At 51.9% G+C, this 26440-nt stretch overlaps 1 protein-coding gene across 4 annotated transcripts in view; it reads left to right on the top strand.

The window, feature by feature from the left end:
• Positions 1-26440, top strand: part of RPS6KA1 (ribosomal protein S6 kinase A1) — a 49820-nt gene that overhangs the window by 1178 nt on the left and 22202 nt on the right. For 2 of the 4 annotated variants that reach the window (XM_054086281.1, XM_054086278.1), the window contains exon 2: positions 6498-6542. The exons of 1 other annotated variant lie outside the window; for it this stretch is intronic. In XM_054086281.1, coding sequence (XP_053942256.1) covers positions 6498-6542 — 45 coding nt within the window. Of the gene's footprint in view, positions 1-6497; positions 6543-24547; positions 24678-26440 lie in introns of those variants that run through there. One more of the 4 variants, XM_054086282.1, reaches the window with a different exon arrangement.

Here is a 26440-nt window from a genome sequence, read left to right as displayed (position 1 = left end):
ACTGAAGGCCCAGGGAATAAATATCTGGGATTTGGGGTCTTCCTCCTGCACATCTCCTCGCTCTCCACCTCCCCAGCCCCGTTCACAAGGCCTGAGTTTCAAACTCTAATCGCCGTCCTGTGTCACTTTGCTGGATGTCTGCTCTTCCCTCCTCTGCTCTGCTCTTTTCCTTCTAATTAAGACCTCCGAGCCAGATGTGCGGGGCAGCGCGCAGCATCTGTCCGTATCTGCAGGCTTGAATCACAGCCATTCCAGCATGGAGGGAGCTTGTGGCAGGTTTCACCCGTCACGGGGTGACCAGCTGGGGCACTGTGCTCTGGCACTCCTTAGTTAAACATCATCTCATCCAAATTGGAACCAGCAGCTCTCCTGGTGAAACCAGAGGGATGATGGGGACTTTGTCTCGGGTGTTTACTCGGTCCATGATGCTTCCCAATCATTTTGGCTGGATTCGATGCTGTCACGTTGTTTGCTCAGACTTTGATGCTTTCCCATTGTTTTGGCTGGATTTGATGCTGTCACGCTGTTTGCTCAGACTTCGATGCTTTCCCATCGTTTCGGCTGGATTCGCTGCTGCCAGGCTCCTCTATTGCACTTAGGCGTGTTGTGAGGGCGAATCAGTCAGATTTGTTTATTCCGATTCAAAATTGGCTCTTAAGAGATGCCGGCTGTGAGTGGAGGCAGCGTTTCACCGATGGCAGCAGGGCGGTCTGCTACCCATCAGAGGTGAGCTTGCCTAATTTTCATCGGGATACGACTCGTATCGTGGGGGCCAAACGCTCTCAGGGAGCAAAGAGCATCTGCTTGAGTGACGAGGATGGGGTCGTGCAGGAAGGTGGGAGATGAGACGGGAGAAAAGTCCTGCGGCAACTGGATTGCGATTGCTGAAGCTATGCACCCGGAGCCAGGGTGTAGCTCATTGCTGGGAGACAGGGCTTTTTATTTGTGGTTTCTCTCCTTGGAAGTGGGAAGATAGCCTGAAAAGCCAGAAAACGCAACTAGACTCATAACAGGAGGAAAATAAGCCGGTGCCCAGGGCAGGGAATGCTCTGGGCGAGACTCATTTACTACTTAATCTCAGGTCTCCCAGGTGCCAGGCAGGCGCTGTGTCAGCACCACGGGATCTCTCCTGAGCGGAAACTGCTGGCAGGGTCCTGCGTATTTGTCAGCTGTGAAGATAATGGCAGCAGCAAGAGCTGTTTTCCTCATTGCTTTAGTAATGAGCGTGTTAATTGTAAGCTGAAACTGGAGGGATTGCCTCTGCGATATCCCCTTCCCCCATCTGACCTTGGCCGGAGCTCTAGGTCAGGGTCAGGAGCCACTGGAAGGTGATAGTTCTGCAGATCAGTCTTTTTACATCTCAGGATCACAAGTGGGACGTTAGCAATTTACCCGCCTTTGTTTTGAGGTGAGCAGGTACGCACAACTGGACTCCACCGAGGAAAACACAGATGCTCTTCACCTCATAACCTGGCTGCTGCGCCTGGACGGACACGCCGGGGTCCAGCAGTGGCTTTGGCTCAGGGCGAGTTTTGCACCTTGAGAGGTATAAATCACCGAGGGTAGGGGTCCAGGAGAAAGTTTTCACCTCTCCTGGGAAAGGCAGCACCGCTGAGACACCAAGGAGACTTTTCTGGAACATCAGTTACGTAAATCGTCCTGGGATCGCTGCCATCCAGGTTAGAAACCGGCTTTCTCCAACCTTTGCTTTCTGAGTCACGGAGCAGAGGTGCTGTCACTGCACCGGAGGAGGCATCACTACTCTTGTTAAGGGATTTGGGAGTTTTCCACTGCCCTCCGGGATCATTGGCCGTCAGGTGCCCCTTGTCCTGCCCCACTGGAGCTCGGCCTGGAGCCGTGCGACGGAAAAGCATGGAGTGGGCGGCAGTGGGAGCTTGAATTGATCCCTCGCAGCAGACAAGCCTCTCTGTCCAGGGGACTGTGCTGGCTTCGTAATACCTTTTCCTTCCTCCTCTTCCACCCCCCATTCTCTCTGCTGCTTATATTAATCCAAATATTGCTTATGGAGCAGAAAAGCCTGGCTGGGGCAGAGCACAGGCAGTAGAGAGTGGACTTGAATGACTTCATCACCATAGCGATGGATGCTGTCATCAGGGCTATGCTTTTCTTTACACTCTTGTCTTGCTACACAAACACACGGCAACACAACTTGATGTGGGATTACGCCAAACCCAACCACTTCAAGCTAATTCTTTTTTTGCCCGTATATATGTATCATCCTTTGCTGAGCAGGAGCTATTCATGAATGATTATCTTTTTCAAGCATCTTAGCTGAACTATGCATTAAACAATGATCAAAAGACAGGAGGAAGCCGAGTGGCTGTCGTCTCTGCTACACTTTGTGCAGACACTCAGTCTGTTGGGGCTCCCTGAGTTCTTTTGGAGATCTTTACTTTTGCAGAATTGTTTTTTCTCTAAACTGCAATAGGTGAGATCCATAAATTCCGGTTAATAATAATAATAATAATAAAATGCCTTGTTCTTGTGTCAAAGTAGCAAAGGTTCTGGGATGGAGGGTTTCTTCCCCCGCTTATTCCTGCTTGAATGCTTCACATTTCATCCCAGTTGCCCACAGCAGTGGTGGTGCCCCATCCCTGGAGGGGTTCCAGGCCAGGTTGGATGGGGCTTGGAGCCCCTGATCCAGTGGGAGGTGTCCCTGCCCATGGCAGGGCGTGGAACTGGATGGGCTTTAAGGTCCCTTCCAGCCCAAACCATTTCATGGTTCTCTAAAAGAGCATCTCTGGGTACCCGGTACCCTTGTTGGACTGTGTATGGGCATCTGAAAAGTGAACAGTCAAAACCGAGAGGTCCAGAAATAGCGTTGGGCTGCTTTTCTACTCAGAGCTGTCGATAATCCAGTATGGTTTGTGCTGATGGTGCTGAGCGCGGCCCTTGATAGCCACAGGAGTGGGCATGGGTTTGCCTGTTCCCACCAGGGGTGCGACTCGTCCTGGTTTCAGTTCAGAGCAGCACTTGCCTGTTCTGTAAATTGTTCCCGGTGCTGCAGATTATGTGGAATTAAAGGGATTTAAAATGCAAGATGTCCTAAGATAAATATCTCCCAAGTTCAGCCGGGCTGGCAGTTGCGTAACCCCGTGCGCTTGTTTCTAGTGTACTTTCCTGCGTGCAATTAAGAAAACTTATTAGAGCGGCGTGTGTGCGAGAAGGCTTTTGTACTACTTCTCGAGCAGTTTTAGCTGTTGCTCACCCAGAGGTGCCCTTGCTGCCGGGCTGCTGCTCCACGTGCCCATCAGATTAGCTCTGTAATCCCCGTTTCCGCTCACCCCAGAGCAGCGCAGGCTGGCAAGCTGCAGGGATGGGCTCCTGGCCCCACCTGAGGCTCATCCCACTCCCTTCTTGGTAGCCCAAGACTTGCTCTGCCACCGTCTGTATCCCCTCTTTATGGGGACCCATGGGAAGGAGCTGTGCCTCTGTCTGCAGGGAGATCTTTGGGATTGCTTTCAGAGCAGGACATGCAGGAGGCTCCTTTCCAACCCCGAGAACAATGTGCTGTGAGAGGGCATCTGGCAGGGAGGCAAACGCGCTGTGCGTGGTATGCAGGGGGAATGCGGCAATAAAGCGTTTGTGAAGAGATAAATGTCAAACTGAGAAACCCACAAACTATTTCGGCTCTACTTACAACGTGGTGAATGGCCGTATTTTATCTCGGAGGTGATGAGTTTGTAGCTGTGAGTGTGTTTCCATCTTGGACGCTTACAAATGGCTCTTTAATTCCTTATGAGGGAATAAGGACTGGATTTGCTCTGGGGTAGAAGGAAAGTGCTTGGCTCTAAATACTGCAGTTCTCTCCATACGCATCTGCCTTATGTCAGTTTGAGAACGTGACCGTGTCATCAGGAGCTTCATCCCTCTAAGACCATGGATCTGCATGCCCAGGAAACCTCCCTGGCATGGACACTGTTCTTTCTTTCCACATCCCTTCCATCCCCAGGTAGGATGGATTTCTGTCAACAGCAGCGTGTGTGACGCGTGTTCCTTGGGGTAGGGAAGTGATGAAATGCAGCACTCGGAAGGCCTGGAGGTAGCACTCAGCATCTCCTAGCTCATCCTTGAAAGTGAGGGGTTGGACAGACCTTGCATTCGCTCACCATGTGCTAGTCTTCCCAGGGGAATAAAGGCGTTCATCCTACGCATCAGCCCATTGCTCTCCTGATACTTGCCTTGAAGATCCTTTTCTCCTGACCACGATCCAGACATTGCTTCCCTCTTTCCAGCATGGAAATTCTACGTTGTAAGCTGTTTTAGACGTAAACGGCCCTCCTTGAGCTTTGGTTTTGATTAGCAGAGAGTTATGAATTGTTGATCAGAGGCAGCTAAGCCAGTAAACATAAGCGCGCTTCCAAGTCTGGTTATCTTGAGCGTGATATCTCCCCCCTCGTTATGAAGGCTGTACATAAACATGAAACCTTACTTCACTTCTTAGCTATTCTTTGTGTTAGTGGCACTAAGAGCTCTGTGTAAACATCAGGGCAACGTTCCTCTGGAAGAACTTGGCTTGCTGGTAGCGCTGTTGCCTTTGTCAATTGTTAATCCCAGTTTGGATTTGGAACTTAATCCCAGTTTAAGTTGGTACTAAGGTGAGTTATGGAGCTTGGGGTGGATTCTTATTCATGTAAATGTTGCAGGGCCAGCATCAGGCCATGAGGTGGGAGGTCTTCTCCCCAGCTGGTGTGGTGGTCCCTCCTCGGTGTGGTGGTCCCTCCATGTTGTGGTCGGACTAAGCTGTTCTTTGAGGGGCTGCAGGTGGGGTGGAGAGACCTAACGATGAAGATATATAGAGACTCAGGCTGTGGATTTGAAGTATGTGAAAACTGAACTTGTGCTTAAATTTAGCATTTTAGTGTTCCACCTCTGATTGTGAGCTGCCCGCGAGCAGTTTGAGAACAGCAGTGGTGATGACCCTCTGTATATCAGCAGAGTGTGCACCTGGAAGCACGCACTGAATGTCACAGAGAGCGAGGGCATCCTTAGAGGGAGGTTTTCTCAATGGCCCCAAAGATCTTTCAAGGTCAACAAATGCCAATTTTGATTTGCATTAAAGGGCAGTGGAAGTTAAATTTGGCACAAGGGAGAGAAGGGGATAGTGTACTCCTAAGGTGGATGTCAGGTTATAGAAATATATCACAGAATGTTTTGGGTTGGAAAGGACCTCTAAGCCCATCCAGTCCCACCCCTGCCCTGGGCAGGGACACCTCCCACTGGATCAGGGGCTCCGAGACCCATCCAACCTGGCCTTGAACCCCTCCAGGGATGGGGCAGCCACCACTGCTCTGGGCAACCTGGGCCAGGGCCTCCCCACCCTCATTGTGAAGAATTTCTTCCTAATATCTAATCTAAATCTTCCCTCCTCTGATTTAAAGCCATTCCCCCTCATTCTATCACTCCAGGCCCTTGTAAAAAGTCCCTCTCCAGCTTTCCCGGAACCCCTTTCAGCACTGGAAGCTGCTCTAAGGTCTCCCTGGAGCCTTCTCTTCTCCAGGCTGAACAACCCCACCTCTCAGCCTGTTCTCGCAGAAGAGTCCATCAAAAGAAGACTGAATAAATCTGCCTGGTTAACAGCGAGAGAGAGACTTCCATGAATTTTTGGAGCCTGAGACTGTAATGCAAATAGATGTCAAAGCAAAAATCTTCTTGCCCTTGTTTTTCTCCGCGGTCTGCAGGAAACCTTTTGTACGTGCTTATCCTGTTCTGTGTTTAAGTAAATCCCACCCGCTCCTGCTCCTGCTCCTGCTGGCTTCTCCAGGCACGGTGCTGTTCTGAACCTGCCACGTCTTTGGTGCAGCACTGATTATGATCGGCCGATGCCGTTCCAGGCGGTTCGGGTCACCTGCTGTGACTTTGTATGGAGCTCCAGCAGCAGAAGTTGGACCAGAGGTGGCCTGGAGCCAAGCAGGTGATGTGGATTATCGCAGCACTATCAGCTGTGATAGGGTAATAAATAACCGATAAATCTTCAAATTAAAGCCAACACCATGGCAAAATGTCTGTTTAACTGCACTCTAACACTGCTTCCACCTGATCTCCCCGCCTGCTCCTTCCAGTGTCCCAGGGAAGCAGTGGAAGGGATGTGGGATTGCTGGGACGGTGCTGCCGTGCGGCTGTGTCTCCGGAGCAGTTTCTCATGGTGCTGAGGGTGGGGGTCCTGTATCCGCCACCCCAGGGGCCCACAGCTGAGGAGTGCAGGGATGCTGTTTGCCCCACAAGGAATGGAAGCTCTAATTTCTTTTTGGGGGAAGTGTGGAGAGACTCTTCTATTAAGCATGTTTTCTTTCCTTGGCGGACAGTGTCCTCTCTGGATATGGGAGTGTCCAACCGTCCTGTGCCATGGCTGAAAGTGGCATCCTCCCCTGTTCGTCCTGCGTGAAAGGCTCCTAAAGCCACCAGCCTTTGTAAGGGGGAGTGAGGAGCAGTTCCATGCCCGGTGTGCGCTAATGGCAGGTTCTCTTCCTTTGCAGAATGGGCAAGCTGCTCCAGAAGAAGGTGGGAATCCTCCATCCAAGGTAAAAATGCTCTGGGTTACGTCTTTAAGTCCTCCCTCCGAGCTGCGTGGGGGGTGTGAGCCGACTTGGGGAATGGGTTGGGGACGGCTATTTTTAAATCCTGTAAGCTGTTGCTCTGTAATCTGGATCAGTGCTTATGGGAGTGTAAGGGACTGGAGTAGGGCAAGGGAAAAGATAAAACCATTTTTCTTCCTGTCCCTTTGGTCATCCAAACAGATCTGGAATGTTTCCCAAAGGGCCACCTCGGTCCAGCACATGGGAGATGGACTGGAGGCTATAGCAGAAGGCTAGAAGTGAGAATCCCTTGGGGTGTTTCGGTGCCGTGTTTACACCCTTCTCTATGCTGTGATCTTGCCAGATGGGATGAGAAATACAGGAGTATGTGATGGTTTTGGCACAGCTGCCCTTGCTGAGCGCCTGGTATCTGTTTATTCTCTTGGTGGGGCTGGGAAGAGCTCCGCTCATGTCAAATTGCTCTCCGTGTCCCCATTATCATCAGTGGAGGGAACCGAGCTGCTGTGTTTGGGGCAAGGGTCTTCATCTGGTAGACCTTCTTCGGACACCTAAAGCTCTTCCTGCTCTGTATATGAGCCGCGTGATGTTGAAGGACTTGATTTCTCTGATGAGAGCCCTCTCCAAGCAGGAGATTGAGGACCGATGTTGTTAGCATGGGTATTTCCTAACTGTGCCCACACTTCTCAGCCCTGGAGACACAGTGCAGGGTACAAGAGCGCTATCAGCGTCTTGAAATCGTAAGCCTTTCAGGATTTCCTTTTCTGATAGTTACACACTAGAACAGTGGAGAACGACACTGTGTGTTTGATTTGGCTTAGGACACCTTGCGGAACAGGTTGTCAAGAGTTTGTCCTGTTCCTTACCCTCTAGTGCCCTGCAGCAGTTTCTTGCTCTGAATCATCGTTGTGCTAAAGGCCGTGGGGGTTTCTTGTATTGTTTTCCCAGTTGGTTACCGTAGTGTTTTTAGTAGAAGATAATTAAACCTAAAAAACAATTGTCTGCTTTTCAGCCGGTTCTTTTCCAGGAACTTATGCAGGGCTTCCAGCGCTGCTATTGCATCTCAACTGCGTGTCTGTCCCAGTTGATGGATCGGCGCTTTTCCAGTCACCTGCAAAGAAATCTGGTGTGGGTCAGATTATAGAATCACAGAATGGTTTGGGTTGGAAGGGACCCCAAAGCTCATCCAGTCCCACCCCCTGCCATGGGCAGGGACACCTCCCCCTGGCTCAGGGGCTCCAAGCACCATCCAACCTGGCCTTGAACCCCTCCAGGGATGGGGCAGCCACCGCTGCTCTGGGCAACCTGGGCCAGGGCCTCCCCACCCTCACAGCAAAACATTTCTTCCCAACATCTCACCTCAATCTCCCCTCTTCCAGCTCAAAACCATTCCCTTTGTCCTCTCCCTGCCCTCTCTGATCCAGAGCCCCTCCCCAGCTTTCCTGGAGCTCTTTTCAGTCCTGGAAGCTGCTCTAAGGTCTCCTCGCAGCCTTCTCTTCTCCAGGCTGAACAACCACAGCTCTCTCAGCCTGTCCTGGTATGGGAAGGGCTCCAGATGAACTCAGGTCACTGAGACTGTGCACTTTCCTTCCCTGAGAACAGTGGTTTTATGGTTCTTCATTGTGCCTGCTTCTCTGGCATGGAAAAAACCCAACTTAATCTTTCTCTTCTGGTTAGATTTCAGCTGGGTTTCTAAGAGTTGAGACTTTACCTCTTTCATCTTCAAACCTTTGGCTAAACTGCCCTCCTGTAAAAGCAGCTGAAGGACATTGCTTGAAAAAGAATTGAAGACTTTGAGGGACATCACTGAGACAAACCGTGGCTGATTCCCTCTTTAGGTGCAGTCCCTCACACAATAGAGGCCAAAAAGCCCTGGGAGTTCTCGTTGCTGCTCTGTCTGTCTCTTTGTGGGACATAGCAGTGAAGTCCCCACGCCGCTGGGGAGCTGGAGGAGAGCAGCAGGCGAGTTGTCCAACATCTCATGGCCGGGAAACCTGCATGCAGGTGTCCTGCTTGGGGCTCTTCCAAGGCACGGTGGCCAAAATGCCTGCGAACAGTGTCTGACAATCCCTTTTTTGGTAACTTTTGAACACGTGAAGCCCTGCTACACGCTCCTGAAATAACCTCCCTCGGGTTTTCCAAGTTTGTACAAGGTATGTTTGCTACCAGCGCGGACGACTGAAATCCCTCCTGTAAACACATCCCGTCAACCTGAGGGCAAACTCTGAACCAGCTGTGATGCTGCAGACGGGGAAAGGGGCAATGCGCTCAATATCTGGGTATACTTCTGCTTGGTTGAGGGTAGACATTGTCAGCAGCAGTTTCTGGCACTGTCTCTACCTACAACAAGGACTAAAGAAGGAGAAGGAAGCAGGAGGAAACACCTGGGGTTGGCTATTCTCTAGCGGAAGGTTGTTCAGCATCCCTCCTGTGCCCTCTGTTCTAGCTGTGTGTGCAGAGCTGTAAGAGGAAGAGGCACCTTTATTCTAGGTTTGTACTCGCTCTCCTTTTGCCGCTAATGCCATGATCTCTTCTAAAAATAGCCTGAAGCAGTGACAGCAGTGATTATTCAACACCCACACGGAAGTGCCATCCCTCCCCCTGTCCCCAGGAGTGGGACGCTGCTAGAGGTACAACCGCTATTCGCCTGGGCAATAACCGAAGACACTTTGCAAAGGAGGGAATCCAAGCATTCCTCAAAAGAGTTGGGAACTTCACAGCTGGTAAAATGATGCAGTCTCAGGCCTCCACCATCGTCTCACCTGCTGCTGTTGCATGTTGGGGTCTTTGGGGATGAAACAAAGAATCATTAAAGTTCGGAAAGACTCTAAGCTCATCCAGTCCAACCGTCAGCCCAACCCCACTCTGCCGACTAAACCATGTCCTGAAATGCCACATCTCTGTGCTTTTTGAACCCCTCCAAGGATGGGAACTCCACCGCTGCCCTGGGCAGCCTCTTCCAATTTCTTCTGGTAAAGAAATATATTCTAGTATCTAATCTAAACCTTCCCTGGTGCAACTTGAGGGTTGTACCTCTTGTCTTGACTGCAGAGTTAGCGAGGGGATGTTTTGGGCCAGGCTGGCTGTGACCTGGTACCTTCTACCTGTCTTTGTAGCTCCAGCTCAGCTTCCTGCTGAGGACAGCATTTCACAACTTCTTGTGGCTTTTATTCCTGTGTGGATTCCCATCTTTCAAGAACAATTGTGGAACGCAAGTCCCTGCAAGCACTGTACCTCGGTGTGTTTATCTGAGTATCTTGGAAACACCTGCAAGATCCTGCAGGTTGGGCAGAAAGCTGTCTGGAGCGGCTGCCTCCCTTTGCGTGGTCATAGGGAAAGGAGCCTGGGTCTGCAGTCAGCACTGGCCCAACAGCATTCCAGCTCTGTGGCCATAAGGAATTCCAAGCCAAACCTTCTCCTGGCAGCAATCACAATCCTAGATTGTTCTTGCCTGCATCTTGCTTGTCTTGGATGTTCCAATGTGTCCCTACTGTAAAAGTTTACAGTTATGGAATCATGGAATGGTTTGGGTTGGAAGGGACCCCAAAGCCCATCCAGTCCCACCCCCTGCCATGGGCAGGGACACCTCCCACTGGATCAGGGGCTCCAAGCCCCATCCAACCTGGCCTGGAACCCCTCCAGGGATGGGGCACCACCACTGCTCTGGGCAACCTGGGCCAGGGCCTCCTCACCCTCATCATGAAGAAGTTCTTCCTAATGTCTAATCTAAATCTTCCCCCCTCCAATTTAGAGCCATTATCTGCCATTAACTGCACCCCTAAAACCAGATTGCTAACCCCATGCTGGATTGAACAGGAGACTTTGGCAAAGATAGGTACGTGCATGCTTTGGGTTTTTTCCCCCTCTCCTCTTTGGTGGTGGTGTTTGACCCTCTTTAGACGTGATGTTGGCTTTAGGACGGCAGCAGCGCAGTCGGAGCGAGGTTGCAGTGCAGCATCTGCAGGATACTGAACGGAAGAGCTGCTCTGTTGTGTTCGTGTCGATGGTGGAGGAGCAGCACTGCTATCCTCTGCATTTCGAGGCCTCGGGGCTTGCTTGCCTCCTGTTCTACCTGTTTCCTTTGACACAGACTGGGCTGACGCTGAGAGAAGCATCTCTTGCGACAGCCCTGGGTTAAACCTCAGCTCGTGAGGACCTGAGCCCAGAGGTCTCTTGCTTGGCTCTCAAAAGCTGCTCTGCCCCGGGGGTTAATCAGCAGTGCTGTGCGTTGGTCTCTAAGTGCTGAACCTCATTCTCTCCTATGTTCTTTAGATTTTAATTGTCAGGGAGGCTGAATATTGGTCCTTGTTCAGCTGGGGAATGGCAACAGAGAGCTTGAATTCAGCAGAAAAATGGAACCTCACATAATTGAGGTTTTACAGCTCTGCAGCCAGCTTGGCTGAGGGGTGAGCTTGCGTACCCTGAAGGTGCCGAGGGTGAGGAATTATGCATGAAAGTACAACACCCAATTAATGAGATCACTCCATAGTGAAGAGCAGAGGAGTGGGTTTGTAGTGCTGAGCGTGCCCACTCTCTCTGGAGGTACGGCTGCTGCGGGATAGCAGTGCTGATCAACTTGTTCTGGGGTGATAATCACAGTGCACAGTGAAAACCGGGGAAGTGAATAAATAACCTCTTGCAGTTCTGCTTTGCACCATAAAAGAGACCTTTGAGATGGGAGCGAGTGCTCGCTCTGCTCTGCACCCCAGGCATGAGGCGCCCCACCTGCTTAGGCTGAGCTTTGCTGTTTGGCAACAAACTAGGAATGCACTGAAGAGGAAGGCAGCTCCTGCTGAACCATCAGTGTGTCCTGACCAGGTAAAACCTGCAGGAAGATCCTTCCCCACAGCATCTTCCGCAGAAGAAGGTACAGGCAGGAACCCTGGATGTGGACATTTCTGGCCAGATAAATACCCGCATCACCAGCTTCATCCTTAGTTTGTGTTGTTCTGGGGGAAACACCCTGCTGTAACACTCTAGTGATGACAAAGGACAGGTGCCATCACAGCTCTGAAGTGGAATTCTTTGGGATGAGTTGGAGGGAGCAGAGTGGTAGCCATCTCCCTGATAACAGAGAGGTGAGGGTGCTCTGTGCCAGTCCTGTGTGGTTCAACAGCCGTCGACTGCTGTTAGAAATAAGGCTCTTGGCTTTGCTCAACTCTTATGTGGTACCTGAGCCCAGATCTTCACTCCCACCTGCAAACTGGATGGAGCTGGAGCAGCTTTCCTGGCGGCTGGACTTCACTGCTGGTGATGAATCCTGCTCTGACCTCTAGTCACGAACTGGGAATTCTTCAGGTTCCTCCAGTGGGATAAAAGAGAGAAAGGCTTTGTGCTGCTCCATCATGGCGTACTGCGTTAGTGCTTGCTTGCGGCTCTGGTTTCCAGCAGTACATCTCTCTCCTTCACCCAGGTCTTGCCATGGAATCATAGGATCATTTAAGATGGAAAACACTTCTAAGCTCCTCCAGTCCAACCGGCAGTCCAACACCACCATGCCCACTAAGCCGTGTCCCAAACCCATGTCCTGTGCCTCTTGCTGTAGGCTTTGCTGTCTGGCAGAACATCCACTGGCAGTTGTCCTGTCTTTGGAGCTACATCATGGAGTGGTGCAGTCGGAGGGGAAACTTGAAGCATCTGCTTTTCGCAGTGGGAGAGAAAGAAAGAGTCATCCAAGACCTGCTGGCCACCAAAAGGCAAGTCCTGTGTGCCCACTTTGTGTCCCTCATGGACAGGAACTCCAGCTCCAGGCTGACCACAAACCCTGGTGATGGGAGATGTGTCCGATGGTGTGATGCTCATCGCTCCTCAACACTGCTCTGATTGTGGTCTCTTAACATGAAGGGATTTAATGCAAACAAGTGAAGTGTCCTGCTTTGAAACAGGCCTGCATGTTTGCACAGCTGCTGCTGTTTTCTCTGAGAATCAGAAAACTATCCGGTGCTGGAAGAGACGGGTACCTCAGCAAATCTCTCTTTGCCTACTGCCCCTCTTCCCTGGCTTCCAGCTGCTCAGCCAAGAATGCTCCGGCTGGTTTGGTCTCCCTGGGATAATCTGCAGGAGCAGAAAATCTCGAGCATGGCACGGTGCTGCCTGGAAATTACCTTCCCTGTGGACTGCAGGGATGGGCTGCAGCTATTCAGAGCAGCTCTGAGGAGGACTTGGGGTGATGGTTGATGAGAGGCTCGACAGGAGCCGGCAACGTGTGCTCACAGCCCAGAAACCAACCGTGTCCTGGGCTGCATCCAAAGCAGTGTGGGCAGCAGAGAGGGGATTCTGCCCCTCTGTTCCTCTCTTGTGACACCTCAGCTGGAGTATTGTGTCCAGTTCTGGAATTCTCAACATAAGAAGGAGATGGAGCTGTTGGAACGGATCCAGAGGAGGCTACAAAGATGGTGCAAGGGCTGCAGCACCTTCCATCCAAGGACAGGCTGAGCGAGTTGGGGTTGTTCAGCCTGGAGAAGAGAAGGCTCGGATGAGATCTTACAGCGACCTTCCAGTACCCAAAGGGGCTCCGGGAAAGCTGGGGAGGGGCTGTTCACAAAGGCTTTTGGGGACAGGACGAGGGGCAATGGGTGTAAACTGGAGAGGGGCAGATTTAGACTGGACATTAGGAAGAACTTCTTCCCCATGAGAGTGGTGAGGCCCTGGCCCAGGTTGCCCAGGGAAGCTGTGGCTGCCCCATCCCTGGAGGGGTTCCAGGCCAGGTTGGATGGGGCTCGGAGCTCCTGATCCAGTGGGAGGTGTCCCTGCCCGTGGCAGGGGGGTTGGAACTGGATGATCTTCAAGGTCCCTTCCAACTCAAACTATTCTATGATTCTATTGCCACTCGCTTAATTTTCAGTCTGTCGGCAGCAGAGTTCTTGGTTTAAACTGGCTGCTCCATCTTGTCAGCTGAAGTAGTCAAGTGGGTTTGTTTTTACTGTCATGCCTGACAGCTGCCCGGCTTGTTCCTGCCAGAGCATTTGCTCCCCGTCCTTGGCCAGGCCCGGCTATAGTTAACAGCATCTGAGCTCTTCAAAAGAAATAACAAATAAGTGGCTGTTTGAGGAGCAGAGTCTCTGATGAGCTGCAGGCTCTAATGAATAATTGAAGAGGGGTCGGTTTACAGGACTTGCACACGAGGAATGCAGCAGAGTCTGCAGAGCAGCGCTGTAACAGCCCTCCCGCACGGCGCTCTGGCTGGTCCGACCCATCAAAAGTGCTCGGTTTCTTCTCTTCCATTTCCATCCCCCTTGTGGGTTAAGAGAAACAGCCTCCAGGTCTGTCTCTTCTTTTATTGAAAAAGAGCTAGTGATAATCTTTTAGTGTGTGCTGTACCCGGAGGAAACCATCATCCCGCTCCCCATCAGAGCTAAAGCAGCAAAGCGAGGGATCCTCCTGCCAGCCCCTCCTCAGCCAGGCTTTTCCAAGCTCTCTGAGCTCTGAGGGCAGAGGGCACAGAGCAGCTGAAGTCAAGTTTTTGTGGAGCTATGAGGAAGTGTGAGCAAGGCCAGAGCTCTGCTGATGCTTCCCCAGAGGGATGGAGGAGTAGCGGGATCCTTGCTCTGATTGAGGGAAAGGTGGATGGAGACCGGCTGCGGGGGATAGGGTGGTGGAAGCTCCTTCTGTGCCAGAGACAGCAGCAGGCTGGCACCAAAGAGGACCCCTAAGAGCTCAAAGCAAAGAACTTATTCATGTTTGGTTGTTGAAAGGATCAAGGTGGACTTGGGTCTCTGGAGCATCCCACCCCGGGAGCTGGGAGTCGCCTTGGCTGGGTGTGTTGAGGGGTCACTGGCTCTGGCTCAGGTACTGATCCAGGATTCTCCCTGTGCATGCAAGCAGGCTCTCGGAAGCTCCTGCAGCTTTACAAGTCTCGGATTTATTTGGAAGCTGAAACAGAGTTTTGACATGAGCCTTAGATTCCTTCTGTAGCTCCAGGTGAAGCTGCAGTAACTTTTTTTCCCCTGGTTGTGTTGTGCTGCCTACCGGGGCTGCCACAGGGCTGGGGCCATCCTGTCCTTTAAGGCAGGAGCCCTTCTCCTTCACCCTTAGGTTGTGTTCCTGGGGCTGCCTCCGCAGCCAGGGAGCCAGAGGTGTTCTCCCAAAAACTCCAGCTGATCTCAAGGCCAGGTTGGATGGGGCTTCGATCCCCTTGATCCAGCGGGAGGTGTCCCTGCCCATGGCAGGGGCGTGGAACAGGATGGGCTTTGAGGTCCCTTCCAATCCAAACCATTCCATGATTCTATGATTGCTCTGAGGCAATAAGGATTTCCCAACCGCTGCATGAAATCTGTGGCCTTCCCTCGCCAACCCTGGAGCGCGTAGCCGGGAAATGTCACCCCTATGGAAAATGAGGGCATTTATCCCTTGTTTGTACTTGAAACTTCATTCTCATCAGAGCTCTTGGAGGCTCTGGGAGCACCGAATGGACTGTGAACTCAATCCTTTTGTGCTCCCGTAAGCACTCTGAGACGTAGTGGTATTGATTTCCGTGCTGTTTGCGAGGTGTACTTAACCGGACGGCTCTGGTGGCTTCGGTGCGGATTGGAAATAGGCAGCGTCTGCTTACGGAGAGGACGAGGCGATGGCTTTACACCATCCCTGGGCACCGGGGATGCTGCTTGTTCCCCTCTGCATGGATAGAGCAGGGGGGAAAAAAGCTCTGTAAAAAGCATTTTTCATATCATAGGGGAATTGGACAACATGCTATTGCCAGTGTTCAGGCTGAGTGTAATTCCTCGACTGTGATGTCTGGGAAGGGGATGGATGGTGACCTTCACGTTATGGTCCCATCTCTGGCTCATACGGTCTGTGTCACGGCAGAGGGGGCGGTTGCTGGTTGCATCTCTCTTTTTTATAAGCATTAAATGACAAAATCATGCTTTGCTCTGGTAGGCGCTGATCCTGCGCGCTCTCACTGGGCTGTTGGCAGCACACACCTCAAGGTGTGGTTTGGATGCAATTTTCTTTTCCTTTTGACACTGTTGTAGTTCAGAGCCACCGTGCCAATGTGACTGTCACTTCTCTTTCCGTCTCTCTCACCCTTGGGTCCTTCCCAGTGGATGGGATGGAGCAGGGTTCTCCCAGCAGGCACATACAAAGTCCTGGTGGGCACCAAGCAAAGGCTTTACCAAGCCCTGAGACTGCTTTTTGCGTGTCTTGCAACTAGAGAACTGCCAGCAGCATGTGTGCTGTGGGAGGAGTATGGAATTCCTGCGTTCCTGCGATAGAGAATAGTTTCCACATCCCACGATAACTGCAAGGGCAGCAACTAAGCCTTGGTTCTCGTACTCTATACATCAGTTAGATTTCTGTTTCATCTTCTGTACTGAAAGTGGCAAAACTGCATCGTGCCTAGATAGAATTATTGAACAGTTTGGGTTGGAAAGAACCTCAAAGCCCATCCAATTCCACCCACTGCTGTCACCAACTTTTTGCTTTTCAAAAATACGGAATAAGGTTTACAAGTGACTTAATTCATAGACTTATAGAATGGTTTGGGCTGGAAGGGACCTCAAAGCCCATCCAGTTCAAGCCCTATGGGCAGGGACACCTCCCACTGGATCAGTTGCTCCGAGCCCCATCCAACCTGGCCTGGAACCCCTCCAGGGATGGGGCAGCCACCACTGCTCTGGGCAGCCTGGGCCAGGGCCTCCCCACCCTCACAGGAGAACATTTCTTCTGAAGATCTCATCTCAATCTTCCCTTCTTGCAGCCCAAAAACGTTCCCCCTCATCCTCTCCCTGCACTCCCTGACCAAGAGCCCCTCTCCAGCTTTCCTGGAGCCCCTTTTGGGACTGGAAGCTGCTCTAAGGTCTCCTCAGAGCCTTCTCTTCTCCAGGCTGAACAACCCCAACTCTCTCAGCCTGTTAATGATGGAGGAAAGAGCTTTAATGCTGGTTCCTAGGAGGAATATTTTTCATTCAGAAAAGCCTGGGACGGTGTCTCCTGGTTTTACCACCAGCACAGCACAAGTTGGTCAGAGTTTGCCGAGAGTGGACCTTTCCTCCTTGCTGGGAAATGTGTGCAGGGCTGCAGGACAGGGAGACGGTATCCCTTGCACTTTCTAAATGGAGACTAATTTGTTCTGTAAGAGCTCGTAATTAAGTAATTCCTTATCTCCTGGCAGTTAAAGGTGTTCTCTCTGGCATTTCATTTCGCTGGCTGCAAAGTCCTGCCAGCTGCCAGCGCTTCTCTCACGGCTCCAAAATGCTGTCGGGAAGTCTCAGTGGGATTTGGGAAGATCTTTGCCTGAGCTTGTATCTTTAGCCCAAACTGCTCAGTCAGCTTATCCTGGCCAGCTGCAGCTTGTAGTGCCTGGAAAGGGTGGAGAGATGTTTTTTTACTCTTTTTTTTTCCAAAAGAAACTTGCAGAATCTGGTACCACCATGTCCCTGGGAGGAGGATGGGGAGTGCAACGGGGAAGCCTGTGCCTGAGCCTCCTTTCTTGCCCCGTCCTACGAGGAGCCTGAGCTCTCCGGTGTAACGCAGGTATTTTGGTGCTCCTGGTTGAACGAGTCAGATAACAACAGATCAGAAATGATGTGAAGCAGAAGGGTTTGCCTGGTCGTGGGGGCTCTGCTGTGTCAAGCCACTTTCTGCTTCTCTCCTTCCAGGAGAAAACATCCCTTTATGCATTCCTGGATCTGCGCTGTTTTAGGTGTGCTGAATCTTCCCACAGAGGTGTTGATGAAATGAGTGTTTGTGAAATGAGTCCTTTTGGCTCTCACCCTCCCGTTTCAGAACAGAAACACAGTTTAACATATTAAGGATGCTCTGAGTGCCACCTGCTGGAGTGTGCTTGGGGAGGGAGTGGTGGCTGGGCAGCCAGCCTGGCAGGGTCCCCTGGGGCTCTCAGCCCTTTTGGGGTGACACAGCCTGTGCCAGGGCTGCAGTCTCAGCCCCTTTGGGGTGACACAGCCTGTCCCATGGTCGCAGACACTGGTACCTGTCACCTTCAGCCCCTTTGGGGTGACACAGCCTGTCCTATGGTTGCAGTCTCAGCCTCTCTGGGGTGACACCGCCTGTGCCATGGCCACAGACACTGGTACCTGTCACCTTCAGCTGCTTTGAGGTGACACAGCCTGTCCCAGGGCTGCAATCTCAGCTTCTTTGGGGTGACACAGCCTGTGCCATGGTCGCAGACACTGGTACCTGTCACCTTCACCCCCTTTGGGGTGACACAGCCTGTCCTATGGCTGCAGTCTCAGCCGCTTTGGGGTGACACAGCCTGTCCTATGGCTGCAATCTCAGCCTCTTTGGGGTGACACAGCCTGTCCCATGGTCGCAGACACTGGTACCTGTCACCTTCACCCCCTTTGGGGTGACACAGCCTGTCCTATGGTTGCAGTCTCAGCCTCTCTGGGGTGACACCGCCTGCCCCATGGCTGCAGACACCAGTACCGGTCACTGCTGTCCCACCAAGCTCTGCTCTGTTACTGCTGCTCTGCTGCCGTTACCGGAGCGCGCTGGTGTCTCTGGGATTTGGCAGTTTGTCCTCTCTCTCAGAAGATGATGTGGGTCACTTTCTGCCATCCAAGGGAAGCAAACTTTCTCTGTGATGAGAGAAGGGGCCCATGAAAAAGGGTGGAAGTGCTCCGTTTAAACACCAAAGAGGGTAAAACTGCACTGTCTTGGTCTGACTTTTCCCTTTTTAGGGATTTGCTTGTAACCCCCATTGTGGGGAGCCAGGATCACTGCTTGGAGCGGCAGCAAAGTCATTCCCAGAGGTGACCCGATTAGTTGTGCTCTGAGATGCCTCTTGGAACGGAGAGGAATTGTCCCGGGAAAGGCAGCGGTGTGCTTCTATGATGCTCAGAGTCAAAGGCTTTTTAAGCCATACAGCGTGAGATTCCTGGCATTAACTGTGCCACGATGGAGTTGGTCTCTCACTTCACCCAGCTCTCGTGGTTTGTGCATGAAGATAGTGATGAACACGCTTTCTAGGCAGCAGCGTTACCGACACCCTCACTGTGTAGAGGTTTGACTGCATGGCCTGGGTTTCTTCTCCTTCCCTCCTTTTTGCTTTGGTTTGTTTTTCAGGACACCAAATAAGCAGTCCTTGGAGATGGTGTAGGGTGAAACGTGCCTTTCTTCCACCACAGTGCTGTTCCCTCTCAGAAATCCCTTCCTGCAAACCTCTAGCAACAAAGCTCCTGCCAGGAATCCGCCCCCGTCCTTATCCACTTATCGAGGAGTTCCAGTTGCCGAAGTCTCCAGCGCTCCTTAGCTGTGTTTGTAGAAGTGACTTTGTCCAAGACTTCCATCTTCAAAGCCGCCCTGCGGTGCCTCTGCCTTCCCCTGGCTCTGGTTGCCTCCCCGAGCTTTTGTCTGTCTAAACAGCAAATGCCCTTGTTCAGCGTGAGTTTACTTTAAAGTAAACTGAGACTGCCTAACGAAGCAGCCTCTTCCCTGCAGATCCTCTTGGACTGCTCTAAGAATCTCCTTCTCCTTTTAAGCTTTGTCCGTCACTCCAAGCGTTTACGCTGCCCTGTTTCTCCCTTCTCCTGCAAAAGTTGAGTGTCCACAGGAGGGCACAAAGCTGGTGAAGGGTTTAGAGGCGAAGCCGTATGAGCAGGGGGATAAAATCACTTGATCTGCTCAGCCTGGAGAAGAGGAGACTGAGGGGGAACCTCATCATAGTCTGCAGCTTCTTCACATGGGAGGAGGAGGAGCAGGCGCTGAGCTCGTCTCTCTAGACTCGAGGGGGCGTCAGGAAGATGCCAAGAGAGGGTTAGGCTGGACATTAGGAACAGGTTCTTCCCCCAGAGGGTGGTGGGGCACTGGAACAGCTCCCAGGGAAGCTGCGCCAGGGGAGGTTCAGGTTGGATATCAGAAAAAACTTCTTCACAGAAAGAGTCATCGGCCCTGGAACAGCTGCCCAGGGAGGGGGTGGAGTCACCTTCCCTGGAGGTGTTTAAGGAACAGGTGGATGAAGTGCTGAGGGACATGGTTTAGGGAGTGTTAGGAGTGGTTGGACTCGATGATCCCGTGGGTCCTTTCCAACCTGGTGATTCTGTGATTCTGTGAAGCAGCCACAGCACCGAGCCTGACAATATTCCATAAGCATTTGGCCAATGCCTTCAGCCCCACAGTGTGAATGTTGGGGTGTCCTGTGCAGGGACAGGTGTTGGACTCGATGGTCCTTGTGGGTCCCTTCCCACTCAGGACTTCTGTGGCTCTGTAAACTTCTTAGAACATGTGTGGGAGAACAGGACAGAGTCTCCTTTTGGGCAGAGCGATTTTTAAATCTGCTTGAGGTTTCCAGTTGTTTTATTTCCTTTAATTGCTTGTGGTGTGTGCAAGCAGGAGCGAGGTGGCTTTGGTGTTTAATCTTTGAATACAACCTTGATACTGCGATGCCCAATTAATTAGATAGAGTAAAACTCTTGAATTCTCCCAGGTGTGTTTTTTAACTTCATCAACTGAATGAAATCGGTGCGAACTCACAAAGTGTTCTGCTTGGCTGGACTTCTTTTTTCAACTTCTAAGCTGTAGCAAGCAGCAGGCCAGGAATAACTCCTTTCCTGAATAAACACTGAGTAGTTTATTCATTAACAGGGACACTTCCCACTGGATCAGAGCCCCATCCAACATGGTGTTGAACCCCTCCAGGGATGGGGCAGCCCCCACTGCTCTGGGCAACCTGGGCCAGGGCCTCCCCACTCTCACAGCAAAACATTTCTTCCTGAGATCTCATCTCAATCTCCCCTCTTGCAGCTGAAAACCATTCCCCCTTGTCCTCTTCCTGCCCTCCCTGATCAGGAGCCCCTCTCCAGCTTTCCTGGAGCCCCTTTCAGTCCTGGAAGCTGCTCTAAGGTCTCCCCACAGCCTTCTCTCCAGGCTGAATGGTACCCGCGTACTCTGCCCTGACTCTTGCTCTGCCCTCCCTGCGAAGCCCTGGGACCGGCGGGTGGGCTGACGCAGTGACATGCCACAGGTATGGAGTGACATTTCACAGCTCCCAGGAGGTCCCAGAGCAGCTGCAGGCTTCTCGAGAGGTGTCGCTCAGAGGGCAGGTTTCCTGTGGGGGCAGTGAGCATCGCCTCCTTCGCTTTCCTGGAAGTCGTTGGAAGGCAACAAAGTGAGTTAAAATCTGCAGCTGCTGCTCCGACCATCTCATTGCTGTGGGCAGCACTTCCTCTTGTATCGGAATCAGCTCTGCCTTCAGGCACGGCTCCCTTCTTGTCCTCAGCACTGGAAGGTTGTGGATCTGTTGGAGCGAGTCCGGAGGAGGTCACAGAGGTGATCTGAGGGCTGGAGCACCTCCCATACGAGGACAGGATGAGAGAGTTGGGGTTGTTCATCCTGGAGAAGAGAAGGCTGCGGGGAGACCTTAGAGCAGCTTCCAGACCCAAAAGGGGCTCCAGGGAAGCTGGGGAGGGGCTCTGGATCAGAGAGGGCAGGGATATGATGAGGGGGAAAGTTTTTGGGCTGCAAGAAGGGAGATTGAGATGAGATCTTCAGAAGAAATGTTTTGCTGTGAGGGTGGGGAGGCCCTGCCCCAGGTTGCCCGGAGCAGTGGTGGTTCCCCCATCCCTGGAGGGGTTCCAGGATGGGGCTCGGAGCCCCTGATCCAGTGGGAGGTGTCCCTGCCCATATCAAGGGGTTGGAACTGGATGGGCTTTGAAGTCCCTTCCAACACAAACTGTTCCATGGTTCTATGATTCTCCCCATCCCAACTCTCCAAGCAGTTCCAGTCCATTCTCCGTGCTGGCAGGTGGGTCCCCTCAGATGCAGGTACCGCACGCTGAAACCTTTCACTTTGCGTAAGGCTGTGGCGTCTCTGCTGAGGAAAGAGCGGGGCTGCTCTGGGACAAGTGTCCCACAAGATTTCTCAGGCTGGGGGGGAGCCACCAAAGAAGTGCAGACAAAAGTAGGTGGTTCTGGCCAATTCTTTGCTCGCAAATGAGCCCAACCGCCAGCCTTGCCCAAATAAGGTCTGTGCAGGAGCGCAGGCAGTGGCTGAGGAGGTTTCTTTGCATTGTTTGTTCCCCTTTTTGAGAACCACCTTCTTTTTTAGAAAAAAAAAAAATAAAGCTCCAGACAGAGCAGCCTTTGCCTCTCGCTGCTCTTTACAACAGCAAAAAGCAATGTTGCCTCCTCTGCAAAGCTGCGGTGTGTCTTGCTTCCCATTTATTTCAGGCTTCCTCCAGAGCGGAGGGTACTGCTCTGCAGGGAGGTTGTTGCTCTGGAGTTGGATTGCATGAAATAACTTCACGCACAAGTTCAGGAGCGTGAAGCTCCCGCTCCTGAGGCTGAGAGCAGTTTGTGTTGAGGCATCTGCCTAAGCTGCATGCAGCCAGAGGTCTTCTTCCCTCCAGCGCTTCCTGGCCAGCAGCCAGGACCAGTGCCGAGCCATCCCTTTGGTCTGGCACGGAGGCACCAGCTCCGCTTTGGAGACGCGTTGCTGTGACAGCAGCTGGCTCTCCTCAGGCAGCAGCGCTTCACGCCATCACCTTCCTGTTTATGAAACCCTGATCCTTCCCTCCCTGATGCAGTTCCCAGTGCTCGGTGGGATGTAACTGGATCTTGGCAGGAGGCAAAAACAGTCCCTCGTTGATCTGCTTTTAATCTATAGGGCTAGCAAGCATCCTCTTTTATGGAGCTGATGTTGGGACTTTGCTGGAGTTTAGCCCTGTGGTCTTTTCTGCTGACACAGCATTGGATTACAGCTTCTTTAAACTGTGCACTGAGAGCTGTTTCTATCTGGCACCGCTGGGTTTGGGGATCATCTTGTCCTAGGAGTGATGTGCCAGCGACAGCAGGTTCAGGCGGAGTTTACAGCTGGGTCCTGGCATTTCAGTGCCTGCGTTTGTTCCACCGCTTCTCAGACAGTATCATCTCGCTTCTGCCAAGACCCACTGGGATAGGAACAGAAAGAAGAGGATTGGCAAACCAACGGCTGTCACCAATTTTTTGCTTTTCAAAATTACGGAATAAGGTTTACAAGTGACTTAATTCGTAGATGTATAGAATGGTTTGGGTTGGAAGGGACCTCAAAGCCCATCCAGTTCTAGCCGTATGGGCAGGGACACCTCCAACCGCATCCGGCTGCTCCAAGCCCCATCCAACCTGGCCTGGAACCCCTCCAGGGATGGGGCAGCCACCACTGCTCGGGGCACCCTGTTCCAGGGCCTCCCCACCCTCACAGCAAAACATTTCTTCCTAATATACAATCTAAACCTCCCTTTTTTTTCAGCTTAAACCTATCCCAGCTTGTCCTCTCCCTGCACTCCCTGACCCACAGTCCCTCTCCAGCTTTCCTGGAGCCCCCTTTTGGGACTGGAAGCTGCTCTAAGGTCTCCTTGGACCCTTCTCTTCTCCAGGCTGAACAACCCCAACTCTCTCAGCCTGTCCTTTTACAGGAGGTCAGATCAAACTCGCCTGGGATGCGTAAGGTCATTTGGAAGTTGATGGAGGAAGGCTCTTGCCTAATCCCATGTGCCTATTGGCATGTTGCTGCCTGCACCACAGTTTCGTTTGGTTTATGTTTCTTGCTTTGCATTTATTGACTTATATTGGGATTGTTACCTGCTTGTGCGGCTCTGGTCCCTTCTCTTGGGGAGCAAAGCAGTGGAGGTTTGTGCTCTTGTCTTTCTTCCCTTGGCTGTTAACTGCATCCAAAGGGAAGAGCTGATGGCTGCTGCTTCTGACCCAGTCTGGTTTTTGGTCTCTAGGTTTAGCAGAAGGGCTTCAGAATGGGCTTCTTCCTTGTGAAGAGCCTTAGATGTTCAAAGCACTGTTTCTAGGAGGGAAAAGGGGCAGGTAGGCTGAGCCGGACCCGTGGCAAAGCAGGATGGGATGTGATTATTTGTGTCCATGTTGACACACGGGTCAGAAAAAATGATCAGAAGAGAGGCCAGACCACGAACCAGGCGGCTGCGTTGTCCTGTCTCACACTGAAGCTTGCCTGCCTTCTGCAGCTCTTTTAATTCATTCTACGAGCTGTAGCTCCAGCATCTGTGTTTCTCTGCTGCAGAATTGTTTTGAGATCCCTTGTGCCTTCTGCCACTGAGGAGGGAGCGCTCTTCTCTGGGGGAAGAGGCTCTAAGAGTGGGAAGGAGCTATCGGGATGCTCCGTGCAGGGACAGACGCAGCCTGGCAGCGGTTTGAATGCTGTGATGCAGAGCAGCTTCACAGCTGCAAGAGTTGCGTGGATCTAGGAAGAGGTTTGCAGGATCCATGGCTTTTCTTAAGACTGGGGACGGCTAAAAGGATTCTGTAAGGCAGCACAGGACCTTGCAGTGCCACTGGTGAAACAGCTGGGGAACTTTTGAAGCCATCTGTTTTGCATAGATGAAATGCAGATGGGGTCTTGATGGGAACTGGCAATAAGCACGTGGCTCATTCTTTTCCTTACAAACATAGAAATTGGGTGAGAACTGATCTGCTCCCTGTGTTGGCACTGCCTCACTCAGCCAATTCCCATCTCTTTTTTTTCCACTCCAACCCTATTAAGGCATCCCTTGCTGCGTGAGAGCAGGGGGCAGTGTCACGCTGCAGGAGCTGAACCCCCGAACGAGTAGACAGGATTGTGCAACCATCCCATGAGATCTGAGTGTGCAAACCCAGAGCCCTGGCACAGCAGACACCCAAGCAGCAGCTCTGGCACAGGACAGGGATGCAGGAGCTGCCTCCTCCTGGAAACCTGCAATCCAGGGACATTTGTGGTGCTCAGAGCAGGGGCAGCGTGACTTTGGGGAAGGGAGCTACGGGGACTCTCAGCTGCTTGTCGCTGCATTGCGTGGCGGCTGAAAATGCTCGTTCTATGCCTGTATTCCTGTCTGTGACACAGGGGACTGCACTGATCCTCTTGAAAAGCCTGCTGAGGTTTGCTGATGGAAAGAGCCATGCCTAAGCACCCGTAAAGCCATCCAGTGTTTTCATTTGGATGCCGGTATTGTGCAGCCATCGCCACACAATGCAATTTCCCCATATGAAACCACAGTTTCCTTTCAGTGAAAAACTCCCAAAATACATCCCAGTGACGAAGCTACTACACTTGGGGTTCTCGTGCTGGTCTGGGTGCTGCAGAGAGCTCTGAGTTCGGAAGCCAGCTTGCAAAGTATGGGAGGATAGCAACCCAAAGCTTTGGAGATGCTGAGGCTCCTCTTTCGCAGCAAGCCGAGGATCCAGGAGGCAAGTGTCTAGCTGATAAAATATCTGCTCTGCGTGCACTCTGTCTCTCCTGCAGGACACAAGAAGTTGGTAAACCGCCTGAGCTTAGAGAGCAGCCAGGCTTTACCCAGTTTTAATTAACGCTTTCTCTTTTGGAAAAGGCATTTCTAATGGTAAAACTGCTTTCTAAGAAGTGGCTTTCCTAGGTGCTGCCAGAATTTGGGAGTGTTTTGGGACCAGAGCATGTGTTGAAGCAACAGAAATTAAAACAGCTTCTGGTTAGTTGTTGATGAATAGGAAGCAAAATGCCAAAAGCGTAATCTGTTTCTAGCTCTTGCCGGGTTTTTTTCCCCCCTTTGCATTTCGATGTGACTGCCTCAACCAGCGAAGTGACAAAACGCGAGCAAAAACAAACCTGTCTCTTGGCTTCTGGCTTGTAAAATTCATCCTTAAAATAAGGGGAAAGTAGGAAAGAGGACTTGTATTTTGAACTCGGTGTTGGAAGAAACAGACAACCCTCTATGTATATCCCCAGCCCCTGCTCTAGGATGACTAAGCCATCTGTGCAGTTCGAAAGCAGCGTTGGGAAGTTCAGAAGAAGTTGTTTCCTCCTCAGACTTGAGCGACCTCCCGGGCTCAGACCTGGCCGCTGCCTGGAGGTGTCCTTTTCTTTTCCAGGAACAGCAAATATCATTTCCCAGCGGTGCAGGAATCTGTAAAACGGCCTTCCACGAGGCAGAGGGTGCTGGTAGCTCACAAGCATTCTGGGGTGGACCTGCAGAAAGATCTGTGCTTGTGGGAGAGAAATCAGTCCCTCCCCATCCAGCGCAGGGCTCGGTGCCCGCTCGCGCTGCTCAGAGCGGTGATGGAGCTGGTTTCTCTGTGGGTGGGTGTGATCCCCAGGGAGGCAGGAGGTGCTGAGGGTTTTTTGTGATCACTTCTGGGTGCTCGGGAAGGGGTTGAGTTGTGGTTTTGGTAGATGTGTCAGCTGGCTGCCCCGGGCATCGCTTCCCAAAGCACAGCAGGACAGCCACCTTCTCCAGGACCCAAAGAGATCTTGGGCAGAGCGATGGAGGGGAGGAAGGGGAAGAGGTGGCTGCCGGGGCCCCTTCTGCTCTGATTCAGTCCTTCCGGAGAAAAATCAGTTAATTTTTAACTCTAAGCTCGCTGCTTTCATGCAGCTCCTCCCTTCCCTCAAGGCTTGCTTTTCTTTCTCTCAAGTCTCCGTAGCTCCCGTCCTGCTTTCAGGTCGCTCTGACTCGCTTGGTTGATGTTGCTGGTGCCGAAGAGCCGTGGGCTTGGCAATCGTGCTGACAAACTGCTTGGCAAGACACAAGAGAAGTCACAGCTCAAGTCTCTCTTAGATCCCTTCGGTCTGCAGTCACATGAGTTTTATCTCATCCACAGCCAAAGACTTGTACCTCTCGGAGAAAATGTTTCAGATCTGATTTGACCTTTTAGGGGGTGTTTTTTCTATTCAAACTGAGCTCATTCTCTCAAAAACAGGTGAAAGTTTCTTCTCCTCTTGTCCCAAGTGACAGGGGACAGGACAAGAGGGAATGGCCTGAAGCTCCACCAGGGGAGGGTCAGGTTGGATATCAGAAAAAACATCTTCACAGAAAGAGTCATCGGGCACTGGAACATCTGCCCAGGGAGGGGGTCGAGTCACCTTCCCTGGAGGTGTTTAAGGAACGGGTGGATGAAGTGCTGAGGGACGTGGTTTAGGGAGTGTCAGGAATGGTTGGACTCGATGATCCAATGGGTCCTTTCCAACCTTGTGATTC

Source organism: Cuculus canorus, chromosome 22 (assembly GCF_017976375.1).
Source record: "Cuculus canorus isolate bCucCan1 chromosome 22, bCucCan1.pri, whole genome shotgun sequence".
NCBI classification, from domain to species: Eukaryota; Metazoa; Chordata; class Aves; order Cuculiformes; family Cuculidae; genus Cuculus; species Cuculus canorus.
Note: the sequence above shows the minus strand (reverse complement) of the source record. Positions and strands in the feature narration are given on the sequence as shown.